We start from the raw sequence: 24,370 nt of genomic DNA, 5'->3' as shown, positions 1-24,370 counted from the left end.
CAATACCAGTGGATTGCTATTTTGTTCCCTGAGTGATCTCCTGCTCCTCTGAGCACCATTCCAATGATAATGTACCAATGGGAGACTTGTTTTTCTATCCTAGTTGCCTATTCATTCTCAACCCTCTCTCCCCCTTATCGCAGCTCCTCCTCTGAGCCGGACAAACTGAAACAGACTACGGTTGCTCCCACCATGACGTCCCGGGTGTTACTGCGGCAACAATTGATGCGTGAGCAGACACAGGAACAGGAGAGGAAAGAGCAGCAGGCGGCTGCCCAGCTCATGCAGGAGCGAGCCTCTGCCAACCATTCCCGTGCCATCAATGTCAGTGGACCCCTGGGGCTGCCTGCCAAGGCACAGGTCCCAATGGAGATCCTGAAGGTGAGTCAGGGCCTTGGTTGCCACAAGGACAAGTGATGATAGAGGGATATTGGGTCTGATGTTGACCTTTCACCTTCGTATATATCCAATTTCCTTTTGAAACTGTTCACCATCCCTGTGGGCAGTGGGTTCCAGATCATTACTACTCGCTAAGTTTAAAAAGAAAATCCTCCTCACATTCCGCCTGCATCTCTTCTCTAAAAACTTTAAATGTGTATCCCAAACCTGTGTACTGTTGGGAACAGTTTTCCCATCTTCACCTTAAACAAACTTATCAGAATCTATATTTCAAAGAAAAGTAATATTGGACTCAAAGTGTTAACCATATACCACTCTGATGTTCACATCTTCAACATCCACAGTATTTTGCTTTTCTGATCTTGTCCCTACGTATGAAATCTCCCCTCGATCCCCTTTGCTCCGAAGGAGAACAACATCAGCTTCTCCAAGCTAACCTCTCAGAATTGGTACGGTGGAGGAGGCAGCCATTTGGCCAATTGTATCAGCACTGGCCTATGAAACAAGCATTGTGGCTTAGTGCCATTCCATCGCCTTTTCCCCTGAACCCTGGCACAGTGTTTCTATTCAAGCTCAGTCCCCTTGTCCTTCTCAGACACTCATATGCTTACTAAGTATGATGACCAGAAGGGGGGCAGTAATCCAGTTGCAGTTGCTTCAGAGTTGAGTTTGCGAAGTTGGAATTTGATGTTGATAAAGGTTTAAAAAATTGTAAAAGTGCTAGAGGGGAAAAGACATTGTCGTGTCCCTTCAAAAGCTGGTGTTTTGTTCCAGTGCTTGGAGGTTTAAAGTGCAAAGTACATCCAGAGTCTGAGCTGAATCATTTGTATCAAAAGATCAAGCAATCCTCTAACCTAAATTATAAGTGTGGGTAAGTTTTCTTTTTAATATTTTTTATTTTTTCTGCTGGTAATTGTTTCAGGGATGGCAGTTCAGGCAGTGTGCTGCATCTCCTGTGGGATGTATGTGGTGAGGGACTCCAGTAGTGTTTCAGGGGATTTTACTTGCAAGAAGTGTGTTAGATTGCAGCTTCTGGAGGAGCGTGTAAAGGAGTTGGAGGTGGAATTAGAGGAACTCCGCATAATTCGGGAGGCAGAGGTGGACATTGATAGGAGTTATAAGGAGATAGTCACTCCTAGAAACCAGTCGTGGGTCACTGCCACGAGGAGGGGAAAGAAGAATGTGGTGGGACAATCCCCTGGGGCTGTTCCCCTCCAAAATAGGTTTTCGGTCCTGGAGGCTACAGTTGAGGAGGAATCAACTGGGGATAGCCAAAGGGAGCAGGTCTCTGGGGATGAGCCTATTGTAAAAGCTCAGGTGGTTAGGGGTTGCAAAAGATTGGGACTTGTGATTGGGGACTCCACCGTTAAAGGGACGGATAGGAGAGTCGGTAGCAATGATAGGGACTCAGGGCTGGTGTGTTGCCTACCAGGGGCTGGGGTCCGGGATGTATCAGAGAGGATATTCAAGACTCTCAGGGGAGAGGGAGATCAACCTCAAGTTATAATTCATGTGGGGACGCATGATATAGGGAGGCTAAGGGAAGGGGATATTAAGCAGAGATTCATGGAGTTGGGGTGGAAGCTAAAGGCCAAGTCAGACAGAGTGGTTATCTCTGGACTCTTGCCTGTGCCACGGGATAGTTTAGAGAGGAATAGAGAGAGGGAAAGTTTGAACTCGTGGCTGAGGGGATGGTGCAGGAGGGAGGGGTTCAAGTACTTGAGCAATTGGGGCTCGTTCTGGGGAAGGTGGGACCTCTATAAGAGGGATGGGCTACACCTGAACCAGAGGGGAACAAATATCCTGGGGGGTAAATTTGTGAAGGTTATGCGGAGTGGTTTAAACTGATTCAGAGGGGGGGTGGGATCCTGAGTAGAGGGGGTGAAAGTGAGGGGGGCATAGATGGGGACTGCAATGCACGGCATTGTGGGGGTGGGGCGGAGCAGGGTTTGAAATGCGTATACTTTAATGCGAGGAGTATTCGCAATAAAGTGGATGAACTTGCAGCGTGGACCAGTACCTGGGACTTTGATGTTGTGGCCATTTCAGAGACTTGGATAGAGCAGGGTCAGGAATGGATGTTGCAGGTCCCGGGGTACAAATGCTTTAGTCGGAGTAGAGAAGGAGGTAGAAGGGGGGGTGGGGTAGCATTATTGGTCAAGGACTGTATCACAGTGTCAGAGAGGAACTTTGATGAGGACTTGTCTGTTGAGGTAGTATGGGCGGAGATTAGAAATAGGAGAGGAGAGGTCACCCTGTTGGGAGTCTTTTATAGACCTCCAAAAAGTTCTAGAGAGGTTGAGGAAAGGATTGCGGAGACGATCCTTGTTAGGAGTGAAAGTAATAGGGTAATTGTTATGGGGGACTTTAACTTTACTCATGTTGATTGGAATTGCTATAGCTCTAGCTCGTTAGAGGGGTCAGTTTTTGTTCAAAGTGTGCAGGAAGGTTTTTTGACTCAGTATGTAGATAGGCCGACTAGAGGTGAGGCTATATTGGATTTGGTGCTGGGTAATGAGCCAGACCAGGTGCTAGACTTGGAAGTTGGTGTGCATTTTGGGGATAGTGACCACAATTCGATTACGTTCACCTTAGTGATGGAAAGGGATAGGCATGAACCTCGGGTCAGTAGTTTCAGCTGGGGGAAGGGTAATTATGAGGCTATTAGGAGAGAATTAGGAAGCATTGGTTGGACTAGGAGATTACAGGGACTGGGAACGTCCGAGATGTGGAGATTTTTCAAGGAGCAGCTACTGCGGGTCTGTGATAGGTATATCCCTGTCAGGCAAGGAGGATTTGGTAGGCCCAGGGAACCGTGGTGCACTAAAAAAGTTGATTCGTTGGTTAGGAAGAAAAAGGAGGCTTATGTTCGGATGAGGCTTGAGGGCTCAGGTAGTGCATTAGAAAGTTTTAGATTGGCTAGGAGGGAGTTGAAGAGGGAGTTAAGAAGGGCTAAAAGAGGACATGAGATGACTTTGGCTGATAGGATTAAGGAGAACCCTAAGGCGTTTTACAGGTATGTCAAGAACAGAAGGTTGGTTAGGGCAAGATTAGGGCCAGTTACAGACAGTAGAGGGAAGTTGTGTGTGGAACCGGAGGAGATCGGAGAGGCGTTGAACCAATATTTCTCTTCGGTGTTCATGCAAGGGGACATGAATGTAGCTGAGGAGGACACTGGGGTGCAGGGGTGTAAAATAGATAGTATTGCAGTTGATACGGGAGATGTGCTGGATATTTTAGAGGGTTTGAAAATAGATAAGTCCCCTGGTCCGGATGGGATTTACCCTAGGATTCTCTGGGAGGCAAGAGAGGTGATTGCGGAGCCTCTGGCTCTGATCTTCAGGTCGTCGTTGGTCTCTGGTATAGTACCGGAAGATTGGAGGACAGCAAATGTTGTCCCATTGTTTAAGAAGGGGAGAAGAGACTTCCCTGGGAATTATAGACCGGTGAGTCTTACTTCTGTGGTGGGTAAGGTTTTGGAAAGGATTATTAGAGACAGGATTTATAGTTATTTGGAGAGTAATGAATTGATTAGAGACAGTCAGCATGGTTTTGTAGCGGGTAGGTCTTGCCTTACTAACCTTATCGAGTTCTTTGAGAAAGTGACCAAAGAGGTGGATAGGGGTAAGGCAGTTGACGTGGTGTATATGGATTTTAGTAAGGCGTTTGATAAGGTTCACCATGGTAGGCTTCTGCAGAAAATGCAGATGTATGGGATTGGGGGTGATCTAGGTAATTGGATCAGGAATTGGCTAGCAGATAGGAGACAGAGGGTGGTGGTTGATGGTAAATTTTCGTCATGGAGTTCGGTTACGAGTGGTGTGCCTCAGGGATCTGTTTTGGGGCCACTGCTGTTTGTAATTTTTATTAATGATCTGGATGAGGGTATAGTTGGGTGGATTAGTAAGTTTGCTGATGACACCAAAGTCGGAGGTGTGGTAGATTGTGAGGAAGGGTGTCATAGTTTGCAGGGTGACTTAGAAAGGTTGCAGAGCTGGGCCGCGAGGTGGCGGATGGAGTTTAATGTGGAGAAGTGTGAGGTAATTCATTTCGGTAGGAATAACAGATGTGTTGAGTATAGGGCTAACGGGAGGACTTTGAATAGTGTGGAGGAGCAGAGGGATCTAGGTGTATGTGTACATAGATCCCTGAAAGTTGGGAATCAAGTAGATAAGGTTGTTAAGAAGGCATATGGTGTCTTGGCGTTTATTGGTAGGGGGATTGAATTTAGGAGTCGCAGCGTCATGATGCAACTGTACACAACTCTGGTGCGGCCGCACTTGGAGTATTGTGTGCAGTTCTGGTCCCCACATTACAGGAAGGATGTAGAGGCTTTGGAGAGGGTGCAGAGGAGGTTTACCAGGATGTTGCCTGGTATGGAGGGGAGATCCTATGAGGAGAGACTGAGAGATTTGGGGTTGTTTTCGCTGGAAAGAAGGCGGCTAAGAGGGGACCTTATTGAAACGTATAAGATGATTAGAGGTTTAGACAGGGTAGATAGTGATAGCCTTTTTCCTAGGATGGAGAAAGCTAGCACGAGGGGGCACGACTTTAAATTAAGGGGGGGTAGTTATAGGACTGATGTCAGGGGTAGGTTCTTTACCCAGAGGGTGGTGAGGGACTGGAATGCCCTGCCAGCTGCAGTTGTAAATACGCCTAGTTTGGGGGCGTTTAAGAGATCTGTGGATAGGTTTATGGACGAAATGGGATTGGTTTAGATTAGTGGGTTAGTGTTTTTTTTTAAAAGCTGGTCGGCGCAACATCGTGGGCCGAAGGGCCTGTTCTGCGCTGTAATGTTCTATGTTCTATGTTCTAATAGTCTTGACAAGACAACCTTTTTTTTTAATTTAGCCCAGTCAATTTAAAACAGTCACTCAGTTACCAGGAACCTATAACATTTGAACTTGATCGTGTTGACAAAATCAGACCAACCCTCTTGTAGGAAAATTGATACGTTATCACAGATATAAAAGGGAGTGTAAGGAGGAAAAACAGGAGTTAGTAACTGCCCCACCTCAGGCCTCGAGAGGGAGAGAGCAGCTATCAACTTTGCCAGCTTCAGATATGTCCTAAAAAAACGCACCATCAAACTAGCGAAATGTACCAAATCAGTAAGAACTTAAAGATAGAGGAATCAACAGACAAACTCCGAAAGTTTCCAAAAGCCACAAAGCCTGGTTGTATTTTTTTGAGAGTGACTGAATTTTCTGTTCTTTTGGTCAATGAATGAATATTATATTTATTTGAATAGCATTCCATTGGAATCTTATTTTTTTGGTATGTTACTTGTTTAGTTAAATTTCCCTATTAGTTAAATAAATAAATTGTTCAGGGTTCATTTTAAAGTGAGTGTCAGGTATTTCTGTTGGTTACCACTAAATGTTACTGAAGGACAGTTCACAACTTCCCACACACTTTTAATAGATTACAAGGCATGGTATTCCTTTTTGGGAGATTCGGCGTTACTTCTCCAAAGGGGGTCAACCTCTGCATCATAACATGGTTTAACCAGGGCTTCATAAAGATTCAGCATAACTTCCCTGCTTTTAACTCAGTACTCCTGTTAACAAAGTCCAAGATCCTATATGCCCCACTAGCTATTCCTTTGGAATATCTCAAAGTCCTGCGCACAGGCAGCCCCAGCTCATTCTGTCCTTGTGTGTTTTTTCCAACTGTGCCATTGAGCCTCATTATTGACAGTGTTATGGTGGCGCAGTGGTCAGCACTGCTGGCTCACAGCACCAGGGACACAGGTTCAATTCCTGGCTTGGGTCATTTTCTGTGTGAAGTTTCCATATGCTCCTCATGCCTGTGTAGGTTTCCTCCCACAGTCAAAAGATGATAGGATTAGGTGGACTGGTCATGCTAAATTGCCCCTTAGTGTCAGGGGGACTAACTAGAGGAAATGCATGGGGTTATAAGGATGGGGCCTGAGTGGAGTTGTGGTTGGTGCAGACTTGAAAGGCCGAACGGCCTCCTTCTGCACTGTTGGATTCTTTGATTCTTACTCAGTATATCATCTCAAACTTCTCCATATCAAATTCCATCAGTCACTTGTCTACCCATTTTGTGAATTTCCCTAATTCTGTTCAGTTGACTGCTTTCATCTTCATGATTTGCTACTCCTCCAAATTTGGTATTATCAGCAAATTTTGAAATTCTACCCATTGAAATTCTACTCATTAAAATGGCCAACCCATTGCGACCAGCTTTTCTCCTCTATCTCCATTAATCCTTTTAACATCCAAAAGTCCATCAACCCAATTCTGCTTTGGATTCCACAGCCAGTCAAGGATTCAAATGCTTCAGTGCAATCACCCCTCGTGTTTACAACCTTTAGGAAATATAGATCCAGTTTACTCAGTCTCTCTTCACAAGATGATTGTCTTGTGCCAGTGATCACTCCACTGAACATTTTTCACACTCCCTCTAGGCAAGTGTGTACTTCCATGGTTAAGCAGACCAAAACTGTATAAAATACTTAGGCGAGGTCTTGTCAGTGTCCTACAGGAAGCATTTTTTACTTTCTGTGACATTAGCTATCAAACGATTTGACTGTCAAATTGCTTATCGTACCTGCATAGTGATTCATGTACTAGATCCCTCAGCTCCCTCTGAATGCAAACGTTTCCCAGCATCAAAAAAAAATGCCATTTTTCTGCTCTTCCTATCAAAGTGGATGACTTCGCTTTATTGTGTTCCATCACTGAGTTCTTGCCTACACACCACATCTTGTCTAAACCTCTCTCCAGCCTCTTACTCTTCTTCTCTACTTATTTTCTCACTTAATGTTGTATTGTCAGCAACTCTGGATAGGTTACACTCTTGTTTGGTAATGTAGATTGTAAATAGCGGAGGCTTGAATACAGATCCTTGCCACATCCTGCTGTTTGAAACCTGTTATTTCTCCGCTCTGTTTATTAACCAGTTCTCTATTCCTGCTAACATATTACTCTCAGCCCCATGAGCCTTCGTTTGTGTAATAACTTCTTGTGTGGCACCATAATTGAATACTTTTTCAAGATCCAAAATGACTATATCTATTATTTAATGCTTATATATCTCACTAGTAAAGCTTTGAACAAAAACTCCTGTATATTTGTCAAGCACCATTTCCCTTTCCTAAATCCACATGCACACTGCTTTTCCTAAGTGCTCTGTTACCATGACTTTAATAATATTTCTAGTGTTTTGCTTGCTTACTGATGTTAAGATATGTGGTCTACACTTTCCTGTTCTCTGTTCCTCCTTTCTTTAAAGTGACTAGAAGACGTGGAAGTGGAAGCAGGCCATTTGGCCCATTGAGCCAGCTCCACCATTCAATGAGCTCATGACTGATCTGCTAATCCTCAAATCCACTTTTCTGCCTCCTTCCCATTAACCCTTGATTTACCTTACTGATTAAAATAAGACCATAATACATAGGAGCAGAAGCAGACCCCCCCCCAAGTAGTGGGGTTAAATTTGCTTTTAAAAAACCTTGAGAAATGTTTTAGTGTTGAAGGAATTGTGAATGATCATAATGCATGCATCTGCTATCTCAGCAGCTACCTCTTTTAAATATGACGATGGAGGTCATCAGTTCCAGGGAATTTGTTGCTCTTTGATCCTTTTAATTTCTCCAGTACTATCTCTTTCCTCGTAGAATCATAGAATCCCTACAGTGCAGAAGGAGACTGTTCGGCCCGTTGAGTCTGCATCGACCACAATCTCGCCCAGGCCCCATCCCCCTAACTCCACATATTTACTCTAGCTAGTCCCCCTGACGCTAAAAGGGTCAATTTATTATGGCCAAATAACCTAACCCGCACACCTTTGGAGTGTGAAAGGAAACTGGAGCACGCAGAGAAATACTACCTTTCATCCCTGTTCCCAACTACAGTTGGACCATTTTTATTTAGGAATTCATAAAATGATATTTATTTGTTGCAAATTATGTATTAATCAAATGCAAGCCATTGTTTGTCTACTTTCATATCTTTTAATGTAGTTACTCAATCTTATTTGCCTTGTTTAAACCTCATTTCTAAACTAATTATACATTTCTTCTTCAGGTGTTGCAGTGTTTGGCAATCAGTCTCACTCTTTAACAGTACAAGTTCTCAAATCTTGTACTTCTTTTGAGCAGTGTCGTCCTGTCTCTTCTCCCTCATGCTTTTCTGCCCTGCATTTTCGCAGTCACTACCAGATGATTCTCATTTCTCTTTGACACATGCCCAAGGAATTGTAGTTGTCTCTTGGTGATCATTTGCAAAAGTCCATTTTGTGTGGCCTCCTTCCTCTGAAGCCTCCTTATTAACAATGTGTGTTATTCAGCTCGTCTTCCTCGTACATCGAGGAAACCATGTCTCTTGTTACCTTTTATTTATTTCCCATTGTCCTATTTCGGCCCCTTTTAGATCATGTAGTAATAATTTTGATTGGGTGTAGCATAATGCTTTCCATAAAAATGTGCTTATTTCCAAAGAATCCTTACAGACTTTGTGAAGTTTTATTTTGCAAGTGCCAGTTGACCACATTTCCTGTCTGATGTTATTAGGCTACCTAAATGAGAAAACGGCTTTAATTATTACTTTTGATTCCACTGTTCCCGATGGTGGGGATGTCCAGAATCGGGGTCTAAGTGTACAAGGTAAACCTTTTAGGACTAAGGTGAGAAATTTCTTACTCAGAGAATGGTAAACCTGTGGAATTTGCTACAGAAAGCAGTTGAGGCCAAAATATTGTATGCTTTCAAGAAGGAATTAGATACAGCACTTGGGGCAAAGTGGATCAAAGGATTTTGGCAGAGAGGGTAGGGAGGGTGAATCGGACTATTTGCATTGGCTGATCAGCCATGATCATAATAAATGGTGCAGAGGGCTTGAAGGGCCAGAAAGTCTAACCTTGCTCTTATTTTCTATGATTCAAGGTCTTTGATGTCATCGTGCACATTGTAGTGCTACAGTTTAATGACAATCTAGATACCCGTGAGTGTTGCAATTGTGTTTAGGATTCTTTGTAAATTTTCCTCTATATCTGCCGTAATGAATGTAAATATCTCAGCTCATTTGCATTCCACCAACCCACTGAGTTTCCTGGTGACACTGACATGTGCCTTTATAATCATTCCACTGTAAAGATTGAAAAGATGTAGAGACAGAACACAACTATATTGCTATTATAAGCTATCCATTCACTGTATTAATCGGTTTCACCTCCTCTTGTTTAGTGTCAGTGTAAGTTCTAAAGAGGTCTTAAAATGTTCCAATGTATGTCCAGGTAATGTAGCATTTCCAGCACCTGTTTGTGCCTCATTCCCTTACTTGCCCAGGAGCCCGTTTGCTCCAAGATTATTCATTAACCCATTTTAATTGCACAACACTAGATCCAAAATAACATTCAAGATAAAAGGGTTGAAAAGTAATGAATTGTTTGGACTTAGTAACAATGACCCTGGGCATTAGTAACACAGACATAGAATACAAGAGCAAGGAAGTTATGTGGAACTTGGACAATGTATTGCTTCGACTCCAACTGAAGTATTGTGTCCCGTGCAGAGTGCCACACTGAAGGAAAGAGGCAAAGGCATCAGAGAGGGTGTAGAAACGATTCATCCCTGGTCTAGGGATAACTTCAGTTATATTGATTGGAGAGATTGGAACTATGTTCCTCAGAGAGGAGAAGGTAGAGAGGAAATTTGAATAGAGGTGTTCAAAATCAACAAGGGTCTGAATAGCGGGAGAAACTGTTCCCATTAGTGAAAGGAACGAGAGCAAGAGGGTACTAAGTCAAAACAAGAAATGAGGACGAGATGAGAAACTTTTCACACAGCAAGTGGTTAGGAGCTAGAATGTGCTGCCTTAGAGTGGTGGTGGCAGGTTCAACTGAGATATTGAAGAGGAATTGGATTATTCTCTATAAAGGAGGAATGGACAGGGATATTGGGGAGGGGTATAGCATTAGGTGTATTGCTCATTCACAGAACTGATACAGACATGATGGTCTGGTGGCCTCCCCATGCTGTAAGAATTCTGTGCACCCCTGATTCTGAAGAAGGTTCACACAGACTTGAAATGTTAGCTGTTTTTCTCTCTCTACAGAGGCTGTCAGAGCTGCTGAATTTTTTCAGCACTTCCTGTTTTTAACTTAAGGTCGCCAATATCCACAGTGTTTTGCTTCTCTGAATAATAACATTAGTTTGACTGAGTACAGCTTGCCAAATGGTGCTCTTGCTTCCAAAGCAACACACAAATGCTGGAAATCGGGAATGAAAACAGAACATGCTGGAAGTAGTCATCAGGTCGGAGAGAGTGAGTGGTGAGAGAAGAGGAGTTCACATCGCCGATCGATGAGCTATCAGAACTGTTCTGAGCAAAGATCGTGGAGCTGAAACGTTAACCATATTTGCCTCCCCCACAGGGGAGTGTCACCTCCCCTGACCTGAGCATTTACAGCATTTTCTGTTTTAATTTGTTATATTTTGCCCTTTAATCATTAATCAAATCATTAAACTGGAGACAGTTGCAGAGCAATGAACGAGCAAAGCTTTCCTTTGCGTTCTTATCACTGTCACTACATTCTTTACACACATTTGGCCTTGTGGTGTAAAGTCCCAAGATTACTTTGCGCAAATGTTCAGTTCTCGAATTCATGGTCACAACATACTTGTGCTTATTACATTTGTCAAACTTCCTCATACCTGTACATTCTGGTAGTAATCCTGCAATTGTGGCCACGCAATCTTTTATGCTGTGCCGCGTGTACAAGCAACATCTGTAATTTAATGTCTTCCCCCAAAAGCCAATTTGGAAAGTGAAGCTGACATGGTTGAATTTCTTCTGGCAGGTGCAGACCCATCTGGAGAACCCGACCAAGTATCACATCCAGCAGTCTCAGCGACAGCAAGTCAAACAGTACCTCTCCACCACCATGGGGGGCAAGGCTGCCAGCCAAGCTCTGGCTGGCTCTCCTGTGTCTGCGGAGCAGGCAGTGCCTCGGGCAGCGGGCAGTACCCCCAACAGCCCCATGGCCCTACTGAAAATCGACTCGAACCCAGAGAAAGAGGTAAGATCCTTGGGAGAGCGGCGGGTTGTGGAAAGGGGGGAAGCACTTGCATCGAGAGAGCTTTGCCAGGAAATTATAATTTGGGAACATTTTAAGGACCAGATTGGGCAATTTCCTTCCTGATATTTACTTGGGTATTCAAAGGGATTATTTAGGGAGGTTTTAGAGGCATTTGTAGTTAATAATTTGGAAGATATTGAAAGATGATTCACTGTCATTTATTCAGGGGTGTTTTCAAGGTTTTGGGGATATTTTGGAGGGGGTGGGTGGGGTTTAGAGTGCATTTCGTGGGTCCAGGTGATATTTACTCAGTTTTGGGGTATTCTGAGAGCTTGGGGTATTGTGGGTCATTTCAGTGTGGCTTTAGAACATATCTGTTTTGAGGGGTATTTCTGTTGGGGCCTGGGTGGTATTTAAGCAGTCCTTGGGTTTACGAATATGGTCATCCAGTCGATGTGACGGAACTCCCTCTGTCTGTTCACAGATGGATGATGTCATTGATGAGATCATCAGCTTGGAATCGAGCTACAACGACGACATGATGGGATTGGTGGACTCCGTTCTCCAGATGCCCAATACCGTGAGTCTCCCTCCCCTGCTCCTTCACTCTTGCCGTTGTGGGAACTTAGTTCAGCTCATTGACCTAGCCCAGAAGCTCTGGAATAGGTTGGTCCTTGTAGAGGGGATGTGTATGAATTACATATGAATTCTGTATGAATTTTCCATTGTCAGCTTGGTTGGGCGTTGGGGGGGAGTTATTGTGGTTGGTCCCAGTGCTCCTGCATTAGGTTCAAAGCAATCAGCCAATAGCCCATGTACATGTGAGCAAAGAATGAGGATGGGGATTGGATTTTGCTATTTTAAAATTCATTTCCAGGATCTGGGTATCATTGGCTACTCCCATTTATTGCCCATCCCTGGCTGCCCTTTAGAAGTTGGTGGTGAACTGCCTTCCAGTCTGGGTATAGGCACATCTACAGTGCTGATGGGGAGGATATTGACCCAACGACAGTGAAGGAATGGGGTATATTTCCAAGTCAGGATGGTGAATGACTTGGAGGGGAACCCCCTATGTTTCTTCTACTCTTGTCCTTGCAATAGGGTAGGATTACAGAGCCACACCCTGGCATCAGGATGGGATCAGAGCACTCTGAGGGGTGGATGTGATTATAGCACCATCCCCTGGTGGCAATGTGGGATTACAGCACTCTGGGAAGAGGGTGGGATGACAGTGCAATCGCCCTTTTTAAAGGTTATTTATTAGTGTCACAGTAGGTTTACATTAACACTGCTATGAAGTTGGTGTGAAAATCCTCTACTCTGATGCCTGTTCAGAGGAATAATTTAACATGGCCAATCCACCTAACCAGCACATCTTTTGGACTGTGGGAGGGATCCAGAGCACCTGGAGGAAACCCATGCAGACATGGAGAATGTGTTTACCCAATGTGTGACCCAAGCCAGGAATTGAACCCGGGTCCCAGGTGTTGTGAGGCAGCAGCGCTAACTACTGTGCCACCCTGCTGCCCTGGGGCGAGGGTGGTTCACAGCACCCTGGTGGCAGAGTAGGATTATAGCACCGAACCCCTGGGGGAGGGGGGGTTTGGAATTTCAGCCCCCCCCGGCGGCAAGGTGGGATCACAGCACCGTTTCCCCCCCACCCCTGGTAGCAGGGTGTGATTACAACACCAGCCCTTGGGGGGAAGGGTTACAGAGAGGCATGTTGTATAATTTCTCTGGGTTCTTGTTGCGTCTCTTTGGCCATCTTGATTCTAAGGGACAATAGTCTTTTCAATCAGATTCTGCCTCACTCTCAATTCTCCTGTCTCTACAGCTCCCAGTTTCGGGGAACTTGCTGAGTGTTTACACCACTCAAAATCTATCTAATGCCACAGTCACAATCAGCAACTCGTGTCCAGCTAAACTGCCCAACAGGGAGCAGAGCACAGGTACTCAGCACAACAGTGCTCAATTTCATACTCCTATCTTTTCAGAATGTCCTGTTCCACTTCTCTATTTACCCAGCAACTTAGACACTCTTTCTCTGTGTCCCCTCCTCTCTTTTTCTCTGTGTTCCCCCCCTTCTATTTTTCTCTGTGTTCCCCCCCTTCTATTTTTCTCTGTGTCCCCCCCCTCTCTTTTTCTCTGTGTCCCCCCCTCTCTTTTTCTCTGTGTCCCCCCCTCTCTTTTTCTCTGTGTGTCCCCCCCTCTCTTTTTCTCTGTGTGTCCCCCCCCTCTCTTTTTCTCTGTGTGTCCCCCCCTCTCTTTTTCTCTGTGTCCCCCCCCCTCTCTTTTTCTCTGTGTCCCCCCCCCTCTCTTTTTCTCTGTGTGTCCCCCCCCTCTCTTTTTCTCTGTGTGTCCCCCCCCCCTCTTTTTCTCTGTGTGTCCCCCCCCTCTCTTTTTCTCTGTGTGTCCCCCCCCCTCTTTTTCTCTGTGTGTCCCCCCCCTCTCTTTTTCTCTGTGTGTCCCCCCCCTCTCTTTTTCTCTGTGTGTCCCCCCCCCTCTTTTTCTCTGTGTGTCCCCCCCCCTCTCTTTTTCTCTGTGTGTCCCCCCCCTCTCTTTTTCTCTGTGTGTCCCCCCCCTCTCTTTTTCTCTGTGTGTCCCCCCTCTCTTTTTCTCTGTGTGTACCCCCCCTCTCTTTTTCTCTGTGTGTCCCCCCCTCTCTTTTTCTCTGTGTGTCCCCCCCCTCTCTTTTTCTCTGTGTGTCCCCCCCCCTCTTTTTCTCTGTGTGTCCCCCCCCCTCTCTTTTTCTCTGTGTGTCCCCCCCCTCTCTTTTTCTCTGTGTGTCCCCCCCCTCTCTTTTTCTCTGTGTGTCCCCCCTCTCTTTTTCTCTGTGTGTACCCCCCCTCTCTTTTTCTCTGTGTGTCCCCCCCTCTCTTTTTCTCTGTGTGTCCCCCCCCTCTCTTTTTCTCTGTGTGTCCCCCCCCCTCTTTTTCTCTGTGTGTCCCCCCCCCCTCTTTTTCTCTGTGTGTCCCCCCCCCTCTTTTTCTCTGTGTGTCCCCCCCCTCTCTTTTTCTCTGTGTGTCCCCCCCCTCTCTTTTTCTCTGTGTGTCCCCCCCCCCTCTTTTTCTCTGTGTGTCCTCCCCCCCCCTCTTTTTCTCTGTGTGTCCTCCCCCCCTCTCTTTTTCTCTGTGTGTCCCCCCCCCCTCTTTTTCTCTGTGTGTCCCCCCCCCTCTCTTTTTCTTTGGGTTCCCCCCCCCACTTTCTCTCTGTGTCGTCCCTCCCCCGTCTCTCTCTCTCTGTGTCGTCCCTCCCCCGTCTCTCTCTGTGCCCCCTCCGTCTCTGTTTTGGTGCCCCCCCCTCCCCTCCCCTCCCCTCTCCCATGCTGTGTTCCCCCCCCCTTCTCTCTGTGTCGTCCCTCCCCCGTCTCTCTCTGTGCCCCCTCCGTCTCTGTTTTGGTGCCCCCCCCCTCCCCTTTCCACTTCCGTGCCGTGTCTCCCTCGGCCCCCCACGCCCGTCCCCTTCGGTATCCCTCCTGCCCCCCCTTCCTGGTCTCCTGCAGTGATCCAGCCTGATTGTGAATGGTTTCCTGTGCTGAGCTACTCCGGCTGTGGTGAAGTAATGTTGCTGTCAGTTTTTGCCATTTTGAAACTTGGCATCTTGTCCCCAGCTGGTTATGAAATCATTTCCAGCTTTTTGCTGGATTGAAATTGTGGAGTCCAGTGTTGGTGTCTGCACATTTCTGTCCTCTTTTGTGGACCTGTTTCTGCATGAGTACGGCTGTCTTGCTGGATATTGTGTTTTGTAGAATAGGAAGTAGAGCTCCTGGTAGCCTGTTATTGATGTGGTTTCTCCCTCTAACTCTCTTACAGAGGCTGATGTCAAAGCGTTAATAAAAGAACGACAGAAGAAGGACAATCACAATCTAAGTATGTTGCGAACAAGGCTGCAGATCCTCCTTAAGTCTCCTTTCCAAATATAGTTCCTTCCTCACCACACATTTAATGGCTGGCATTGGACTGGCACAGCATAGCCTAGCCCAAGAGGGAGAGTCCTCATGTGAAGAGCCCTTTTTAAGCCAATTTGGAAAGTGAGAGGAATAGTTTTGGAATTTTGTCCCATTAATCCTTAAGTTCACAATGATAAAATTCAGGGTCAGATGGTGACCAGGCTGAGGCTAGGGTGGAATCCTGCAGTTTGCCAGGTATCTTGGGATTGAATGTGAGATGGTGCAAAGGGTATTGGGTTTCCACATGATGTGGGTGCTTAATGAGTTATGAGGGAAGAAAGTGCAGAGATGTGAAGAGAACAAGCTCTGGGAATCTGCAGGCGGCACGGTGGCGCAATGGTTAGCACTGCTTTCTGACAGCGCCTGGGACTCAAGTTTGATTCCCAGCTTGGGTCACTGTGTGGAGTTTGCACATTCTCCCCGTATTTGAGTGGGTTTCGTCCGGGTGCTGCAGTTTCCTCCCACAGTCCAAAGGTGTGCTGGTTAGGTGGATTGACCATACTAAATCGACGCTTAGTGTCAAGGGGGCTAGCTAGGGTGGATGCATGTGGTTACGGGGATAGGGCCTGGGTGGGGTTGTGGCTAGTGAAGACTCGGCGGGCCGAATGGCCTCCTTCTGTAGGATTCTAATGTGCTGTAGTCAGTCTGACAGCAGGGCAGATGGGGAAGGGGCAGATAGGAGGAAGTTCACAGCAAGAAAGCAGCTCTACAGATAGCTAAAGGCTCAGGTCCAAAAACCTTTTAACCTAAAGGACAGGTGGTAGTCCAGGAGCGCAGGAAATCAGCAACGAGATTCAGCATCGTCATTAATGTGCCAGAGCAGCTTTCCGTCGTCTGAGGAAGAGAGCACTTGAACACCATGACGTCAGACCCGGTACCGAGCTCAAGGTCCACAGAGCATTCGTGATACCTGCCCTCCAATGTGGCTGAAAGAAGTGTGGACTGTGTACAGCCAGCATCTCAAAGCCCTGGAGAAGTACCACTGGTGCTGTGTCTGCAAGGTCCTCCAATCCATTGGCAAGCCAATGTCAGTGTTTCTGCTCAGGCCAGCATTGGAGCGTTGACCACGCTCGATCAGCTGTGCTGGATGGGTCACATTGTCAGCATGTCTGACACGAAACTCCCAAAACAAGCCCCCTTACTTGAAGCTTTGACACGGTGAGCGAACCTCAGGAGGGCAGAGGAAGCATTTCAAAGAGCCCATCAAAAGCTCCTTGGAAAAAGTGCAGCATCCCCTCTGACATCTGGGAATCCCTGTCCTAAGACCATCGGGAGCAGAGGAGCAGCATCCAGAAAGGAACTGAACACTGAGTTTCATCACCAAAAGCAAGCTAAAGCCAAGTATTGGCAGCAAAAATAGTGCTTGGCAGCCCTAGGCACCTCTCATTCCTCCAACCAGCCTCTGCCCCACTTGAGATAGAGACTTGTCAGTCACCCAGTGGACTCCTCAGTCAGCTGAGAACTCACTTTTAAAGTGTGGAAGCCACCTTTGACTCCAAGGCATGTCTAAGATGAAGTGAGTACGTGAATGATTGGAAGAAGCTCACTAGTGTCATGGAAGATGCATTGTGGCCAGAGGTCGGGGGACTGCAGAGTTGACTGGAGAATAACAAGTTGCAGGCTGTGGGGCTGGAGGGTCTCTGTATGTTAAGCTCAGAAGATGGGGGACTCTGAGTGACAGTGACACAGATTTGAGGTCCTTCCATCAGGGCACAAGGCAGAGTTTACCAATACAAGTGGGAATGAAGGGTCCGCTGTAGAGTGCACTTGAAACAGCTGCCAAAATGGTTTTTCAATTTGTGTATTATTAATCAGGTGACATCTCAGACTAATTGTGGTGAGTTTTTGTGAAAGTAAACTATTAAAATCAAGAAATGAAAACAAAATACACTTAAGCACAAGAATGGCTTCACACAGTTAACAGTGATTTAAAACATTCAACCCCCACCTCCCCATCCCCTCACTACTTCTGATGGCAAGAGCCCTTATAGGTTTTTTTCTAATGTATAAAATTCCAGTAAATTGTCCACACAATGCTGTGTGTCTTTTGGGATTTTCTCTGAGGATGACAATAAGTGGGTTTCCCAAGTCTGGCCTTGTCTACACTTTGTCTTCTTTGCTTTTACGTATTAACCTTTTCCATGCTTTCTTTTGGGAGATCTGACCATCTACATCACCCATACACAGACTTTAGTGTTTTCTTAAATCTGTTTCCCTTTGATCCTTCGTCTGCCATTGTTTCATGCTCCCCAATAGAATTCTCTTTTCCCAGAACCGATCAAACTGTTCTTTTAAACTTTATAGCTACTTCAGTTTGGGAGTAAACTAATGCTGTCTCCGTCCAAATTATACATGTTCTTCTTTGACGTATAACGGCCCACTTCAACATCACTTCTTTATTACCTTGCGTAAATTCTTATTGAGTTTCTCTTGGTTTCCTCTGTTTGTCAACAGATTAAAACAACTTCACAACTTTTTTCACAATTTTCCGATTGATGTTTCCATTTTTGGAGTCTTGTTGTCTTCGCATAAATTAAACCACTTGCATCCACAGCTTCTTTTCAGTAAATGAGAATATGATGAGTTATTTGAAATGAAAAATACATTGTAATTCTCATTTTCCTGTCACTAAGATAGGTTTATCTCACGTATAGCCTAAATCTGTGATGATTTAGTGACTGGTTTGTGTCTCTTTTCCCCTTATAGTTGAGAGAAGACGAAGATTCAATATCAATGATCGAATCAAAGAGCTGGGGGCCATGATACCAAAATCCAACGACCCGTAAGTTTCTTCTCAATGACTGAAACCGCCGAGCTACCCGTCACAAGTGAAATTGGAGGGATAAGGTCTGTCGTGGAACTGTTCCTCTGCAGTGTCTTTTAGCTGATCCAAGCCAGGCTAATTCCACAGTTAATATTTAATGGGCGGGTTAATGGGCGAATGGGCCAGGAACTGGCAAATGGAATTTAATGTTGGCAAGTGCGAGGTGGTCCACTTTGGTAGGAATAATGGTAGGAAGGATTATTACTTACGTGGAGAAACACTGCAGCAGGCGACGGTGCAGAGGGACCTCGGGGTCCTTGTGCATGAGTCGCAAAAACCCAGCTTGCAGGTACAGCAGGTGGTCAGGAAGGCAAATGGGATGCTGGCCTTCATAGCGAGGGGGATTGAATACAAAAGTAGGGACGTCTTGCTGCAGTTGTATAGGGCATTGGTGAGACTGCAGCTGGAGTACTGTGTGCAGTTTTGGGCGCCGTACTTACGCAAGGATATTTTGGCCTTGGAGGGAGTGCAGAGGAGGTTTACTAGGCTGATGCCGGAGTTGAGGGGGTTAAGCTATGAGGAGAGGCTGAATAAACTAGGCTTGTACTCGTTAGAGTTTAGAAGAATGAGGGGAGATCTCATTGAGACGTATAAGATGATGAATGGGATGAATAGGATAGAGGTGGAGAGGCTCTTCCCGCTCAGAAAGGACAGTAGGACTAGGGGGCACAGCCTCAAGATAAAGGGGGGGCGGTTTAGAACGGAGTTGAGGAAGAACTTCTTCACTCAAAGGGTGGTGAATCTCTGGAATTCTCTGCCCGTTGAGGTGGTGGAGGCTGCCTCGCTAAATATTTTTAAGACGCGGGTAGATGGGTTTTTGATAAGAGAGGGGATTATCAAAATAATGGGGAGAGGGCGGGAATGTGGAACTGAGCCATGACAGGTCAGCCATGATCTTATTGAATGGCGGGGCAGGCTCGAAGGGCCAGATGGCCTACTCCTGCTCCTATTTCTTATGTTCTTATGTTATTATATCCCTGAATTGCTCGAAACTTCCCCATCAAACACTCCCAGGATAGATACAACAACATGGGAATAGATACAGAGTAAAGCTCCCTCTACGTTGTCCCCATCAAACACCCCCAGGACAGGTACAACAACATGGGATTAGGTACAGAGTAAAGTTCCTTCTACAATATTCCCATCAAACACTCCCAGGACAGGTACAGCACGGGGTTAGATACAGAGTAAATCTCCTTCCACACTGTCCCCATCAAACACTCCCAGGACAGGTACAGCACGGGGTTAGATACAGAGTAAAGCTCCCTCTACACTGTCCCCAATCAAACACTCCCAGGACAGGTACAGAATAGCGTTAGATACAGAGTAAAGCTCCCGCTACACTGTTCCAATCAATCACTCCCAGGACAAGTACAGCACGGGGTCAAATATAGGCAAAGCTCCCTCTATAGTGACTGCATCAAACAAAAGAACCACAGAAAAGTTGGTGCAGAAAGGAACCATTTTGTGAATCGCGTCTGCACTGGCCAAAAAGAGAAAAAGAAGCAAGCTGCTGATTTTAATCCCAGTTTCCAAGCACCTGGTCTGTAGCCTTGAAGTTCACAGCACTTCACATTCAGACCCCATTAAGCAATGTAAGGCATGATCTCTCCCTAACAAGTCCATGTCGATTATCCTTAATTAAGTTGTGCCTTTCTGGGTGACAGTTTATCCTGTCTCTCAGAATTGTTTCCAATAATTTACCCACACTGAACTCAGACTGACCAGCCTATATTTTTCTGGCCCATCCCTTGCAAACTTTTAAAAATAATGGTGCTACATTTGCAGACCTCCAATCCTCTGGTACCTCACCTATATCTAGTGAGAATTGGAAAATGATCTTTAGGGCATTGGCTATTTCCTCCCTGGCTTCCTTCAACATCTTGAGATACAATTCCTTTATCCCTAATGATTTATCCACATTGAAGGATGCCAGTTCCTCTGGTACTTTCTCTCTCTCTGTGCTTATTGCGTCTAATATTTCACATTTAGAATCATAGAATCCCTACAGTGCAGAAGGAGACTATTCGGCATATCGAGTCTGCACCAACCACAATCCCGCCCAGGCCCTATCCCCGTAACCCAACTCATTTACCCTGCCAAACCCCCTGACACTAAGGGTCAATTTAGAAGGGCCAATCAACCTAACCCGCACAGCTTTGGATTGTTGGAGGAAACCGGAGCACCTGGAAGAAATCCACGCAGACGGAGGGAAAACTTCTCTTTTAATTAGAATGTCCGAATCACCCTCTAATTAGTAAAGACAGAGACATTAAACTCGATGAGAAGCCTGCCCACATCTTCTGAATCAATTCACAAGTTCCTTGTACATCTCTGATGGGCACTAGCATTTCCTTTAGTTATTTTCATATTGCTTCTGTTTCTTTCTTACATGTACACTTTAACATTTAAAAAAAAGATTTTTCTATTAGCTACTTGACAACACCCTCTAACAGCAGTTTCTCACCAACCAGTTAATATATATTTCTCTTATGATGTTAAGCTTTAAATGCTGCTGACAGCCTGTCCCAAGGTCTTCCTCTTGCATTCCCCTCTAGATGCTGCTGACTGGCTCAGTGTCCTCCCCTTGCACTCTCCTGTAGGTGCTGCTGACTTCCTGGCTCATTGACCTCCTCTCGCATTCTGTTCTAAGTGCTGCTTCTTACTCGTCCTGGTCCTCCTCTCGCATTCTCCTCTGGGTGGTGGTGTCTCCCCGGCTCATTGTCCTCCTCTCGCACTCTGTTCTAAGTGCTGTTTCTTACTTGTCCTGGCCCTCCTCTCGCACTTTCCTTGAGGTTCTGCTCATTGTTTGTCCCAGGATCCTCCTCTCGCACTCTCCTCTAGGCCCTGCTTGTTGCCTGTCCCAGGATCTTCCACCCACACTTTCCCCTAGCTGCTGATCACCAGGCTCCTCCTCTTGCAGTATCAGGACAGGTGCAGTCCATCCAAGATAGTGCTGAAAGAATCTAAATTCATGCTGTCACTTTGTCACCAATGGGAACTGGCTTCTTTCAAAACTTTACACCTGTTTGCATTTATTTGGGAAGCCTGATTTAATCAGTGAATGTGAGCTTCTACCTCTGTGTCTTGCTGACCTCCTCTTCCTTCTTTTTCCAGTGAGGCTCGCTGGAACAAGGGCACGATATTAAAAGCATCTGTGGACTATATTCGGAAGCTGCAGAAGGAAAGCAACCGTTCGAAGGAACTGGAAATCCGGCAGAAGAAATTGGAGCATGCGAACCGGAACTTACTGCTACGGATACAGGTATGAACCCATGGTCCCAATTCCTAGTGCCCATGTGCAGTCCTCTGCACATTACTGAGTATAACAGATGGAGTGGAATCTCTTGCTGAGCTGGAGATTACTCTCCATTTGCCCAGATGAATTTGGCTACGAGAGTGTCAGAAACTCAAGCATCCAGGGCAAAGTACTCCGCTTGAATGATACCCCATCTATCACCATGAACTCCCTCCTCTATCAACACACAGTAGCAATGGTGTGTACCATCTGAAAGGTGCACTGTAGGAATCACCAAGATTTCTAAGGCAGCACCTGCCAAACCAACAATCACTACCATCTAGAAGAACAAGGGAAACACCACCAACCTAGGAGTTCATGTATGCTGCCGTTCCTTCACTGTTGCAGGGTCATAATCTGGGAACTCCTTCCCTAGCAGCGCAGTGGGTGTGCCTACACCTCCGGGACTGCAGTGGTTCAAGAAGGCAGCTCACTGCTGTCGCTTTCTCAAGAGCGATTAAGAATAGGCAGAACATGCTGGCCTAGCCAGGGACGCCCACATCCTGTCAGATAAGAAAATAATTTAGGATGTTTCAGCTCATTACATGAAACTGTTCTTTCATTAACAACTCAATCTGTCAGTGGAGAAACTGTGCTCTTTCCACACTTCCTCGTCTCAGAACATATTCTCTGGATTTGTGTGCCAGCCAGTAAATATTTCCTTTCTCTTCTCGGCAGGAATTGGAGATCCAGGCCCGGGTTCACGGCCTGTCGCTAAGCTCCCCTTCGGGCCTCAATACTGCTCAGCTCGCTGCCCAGGTCATCAAACAGGAGCCCCAACCCACTCAGCACGTTGGCGAGCACCTGCAGCTGCCCGACCCCCCGCAAGCAGTAGGCCCGAGCTTTGGTCTCGACCTTGGGTTGACTGATCAACCACTTGCCTTTGACTCCATGACTGACTTTTCCTTCGCCTTGAAGCTGGACTCTGGCCTCGGAGACATCCTGATGGACGACTCGCTGTCCCCAGTGGCAGCTGCTGATCCACTGCTGTCCTCGGTCTCACCTGGTGCGTCCAAGGGCAGCAGCCGACGCAGCAGTTTTAGCATGGAGGAGGAGCCAGGATGTTAAAACAGTCATCCACTGGCCTTTCGGAACATGATACACAGTCTTTAAGAAACTTGCAGAACCATCAGCAACCGTCTATAAACATGCAGACATGTCAGCAACCTTATAGAAACTTACAGAAATGTCAACAACTGTCTGAAACTCCCTGACATGTCAGTAACTCTTTGGGAAGTTCAAGACACGTCAACCACCATCTAGAAGCATGTGTCAGCAATCTTCTAGAAACTTCCAGACATATCAACAATCCTCAGAAACTTCTGGCCATGTCACCAACCCTATAGAAACTTCTAGATAGATCAGCAATCCTATAGAACCTTCTAGACACATCTGCAATCCTATGGAAATTCCCATACACATCAGCAGTCCTATAGAAATTTGCAGACACATCTACAAAGCTAAAGAAGTTTCCAGACATGGCAGCAATCCTACAGAAACTTGCAGGCACATCAGTAATACTATAGAAACTTCCAGGCAGGAGAACAATCCTATGAAAACTTCCAGAAACGTTAACAACCTTACATAAATTTCCAGATGCATCAACGATCCTATAGAAATTTCCAGATGCGTCGAAGATCCTACAGAAACTACCAGAAATGTCAGCAACCTTCTAAAATCTTATCAAATCATTGACCTTTTACTGTCTGTTAAAATTCAGTGTTTTTATTTCTTTTTTTTACATTTAATTTTTTTTTCATTTTATTTTAACTTGAACGTGTGGAGAGGCTGGGAACAGAGCTCGAAATTAAATAAACCGAGGATCTCTTTTAGAGGATCCCCAGTGTCTATCAAAGGGAAGGCGTGCTTGATTATTAGTTTTTTTTTATAGCTGTTGGGGGAGAGGGAGGGGGTGGTGATGGGGTTGGGGTGATTCTGTACTGATGTCATTGCTATGGCCACCCTCTCTGTTTCCCAGGCTGATGGCTGCCTGGATCTTTCTTAACCCTGTGACTTCCCAGCAGCCCCCATGCACCCAACTCTTCCTCCCTCTTCACCCACCTGATGCAGAAAGGCCCAGGCTTCATCCCCAGCCTCTTCAGTGTTAGCTGATCTCTTCTGAGCCCCAGCTCCTTGACTTAGCTGATTCCCTGCTGCTTATCCGGGAGTGATTTCTCTTAAAGTCACTATAGTACAAGAATTAGGAGCACGATTAGGCCATTCAGTCCCTTAGTCATTTGGTAAGTTGTTGTTTGATCTGATTGTGGTCCCAACTCCTGTTGCCCCCACTAACTCCATCCCTATAATCTTTGACTCCCTTGTCAGTCAAAAATGTATTTAACTCAGCCTTGAATGTATTCAATGACCCAGCCCCCACTGCTCACTGGGGAGAAGAGAATTCCAAACACTAGTTAATCCTCTGAGAGAAGACATTCCTCCTCTGCTTTTTAATGGGAGATCCTTTGGTTTGAAACTGTGTCCCATAGTTGTAGAATTCCCCACAAAGCAAAACATCCTCTCAGCATCTGCCTGTCACCTCTGAATCCCATTTCATTCAATAAGATCACCTTTCATTCTTATATATTCCAATGAATGTATGCTAAATCTGTCCTCATAAAACCAGCTGTTCACTCTGGGTAAATCTTCTCTGAGCTACAATGGAAGTATGTCCCATCTTCAGTAAGGAGATGTAATTTGTACCTGTATGACCTGGTATGGAGTGAGGCTTACGTGACTGGGTGACTTACAGGAAGGCCAGGCACGTGACTGGGTGACTGAAATTCATGGCCCAGCTTTGGGGTGTGAGGAGGAAGCAGAGTGAGCTAACCCTTCCCTATCCACCCTCCTATGTTCA

The 24,370-nt window shown here is 45.8% G+C and overlaps 1 protein-coding gene across 2 annotated transcripts in view; it reads left to right on the top strand.

The window, feature by feature from the left end:
• LOC145339530 (microphthalmia-associated transcription factor-like) overlaps positions 1 to 24,364 on the top strand; it is a 39,968-nt gene extending 15,604 nt beyond the window's left edge. For both annotated transcript variants that reach the window (XM_080184011.1, XM_080184012.1), the window contains 8 exons: positions 144 to 381; positions 11,227 to 11,445; positions 11,930 to 12,025; positions 13,280 to 13,394; positions 15,258 to 15,314; positions 18,101 to 18,176; positions 21,336 to 21,483; positions 22,195 to 24,364. In XM_080184011.1, the coding sequence (XP_080040137.1) occupies positions 144 to 381; positions 11,227 to 11,445; positions 11,930 to 12,025; positions 13,280 to 13,394; positions 15,258 to 15,314; positions 18,101 to 18,176; positions 21,336 to 21,483; positions 22,195 to 22,584 (1,339 nt within the window). In that variant the 3' untranslated portion in view covers positions 22,585 to 24,364. The remainder of the gene's footprint in view (positions 1 to 143; positions 382 to 11,226; positions 11,446 to 11,929; positions 12,026 to 13,279; positions 13,395 to 15,257; positions 15,315 to 18,100; positions 18,177 to 21,335; positions 21,484 to 22,194) is intronic.
• Positions 24,365 to 24,370: the final 6 nt, after the last annotated feature.

This window comes from Carcharhinus amblyrhynchos, unplaced genomic scaffold (assembly GCF_965287045.1).
Source record: "Carcharhinus amblyrhynchos unplaced genomic scaffold, sCarAmb.v2.hapA scaffold_518, whole genome shotgun sequence".
Lineage (NCBI taxonomy): Eukaryota > Metazoa > Chordata > Chondrichthyes > Carcharhiniformes > Carcharhinidae > Carcharhinus > Carcharhinus amblyrhynchos.
Note: the sequence above shows the minus strand (reverse complement) of the source record. Positions and strands in the feature narration are given on the sequence as shown.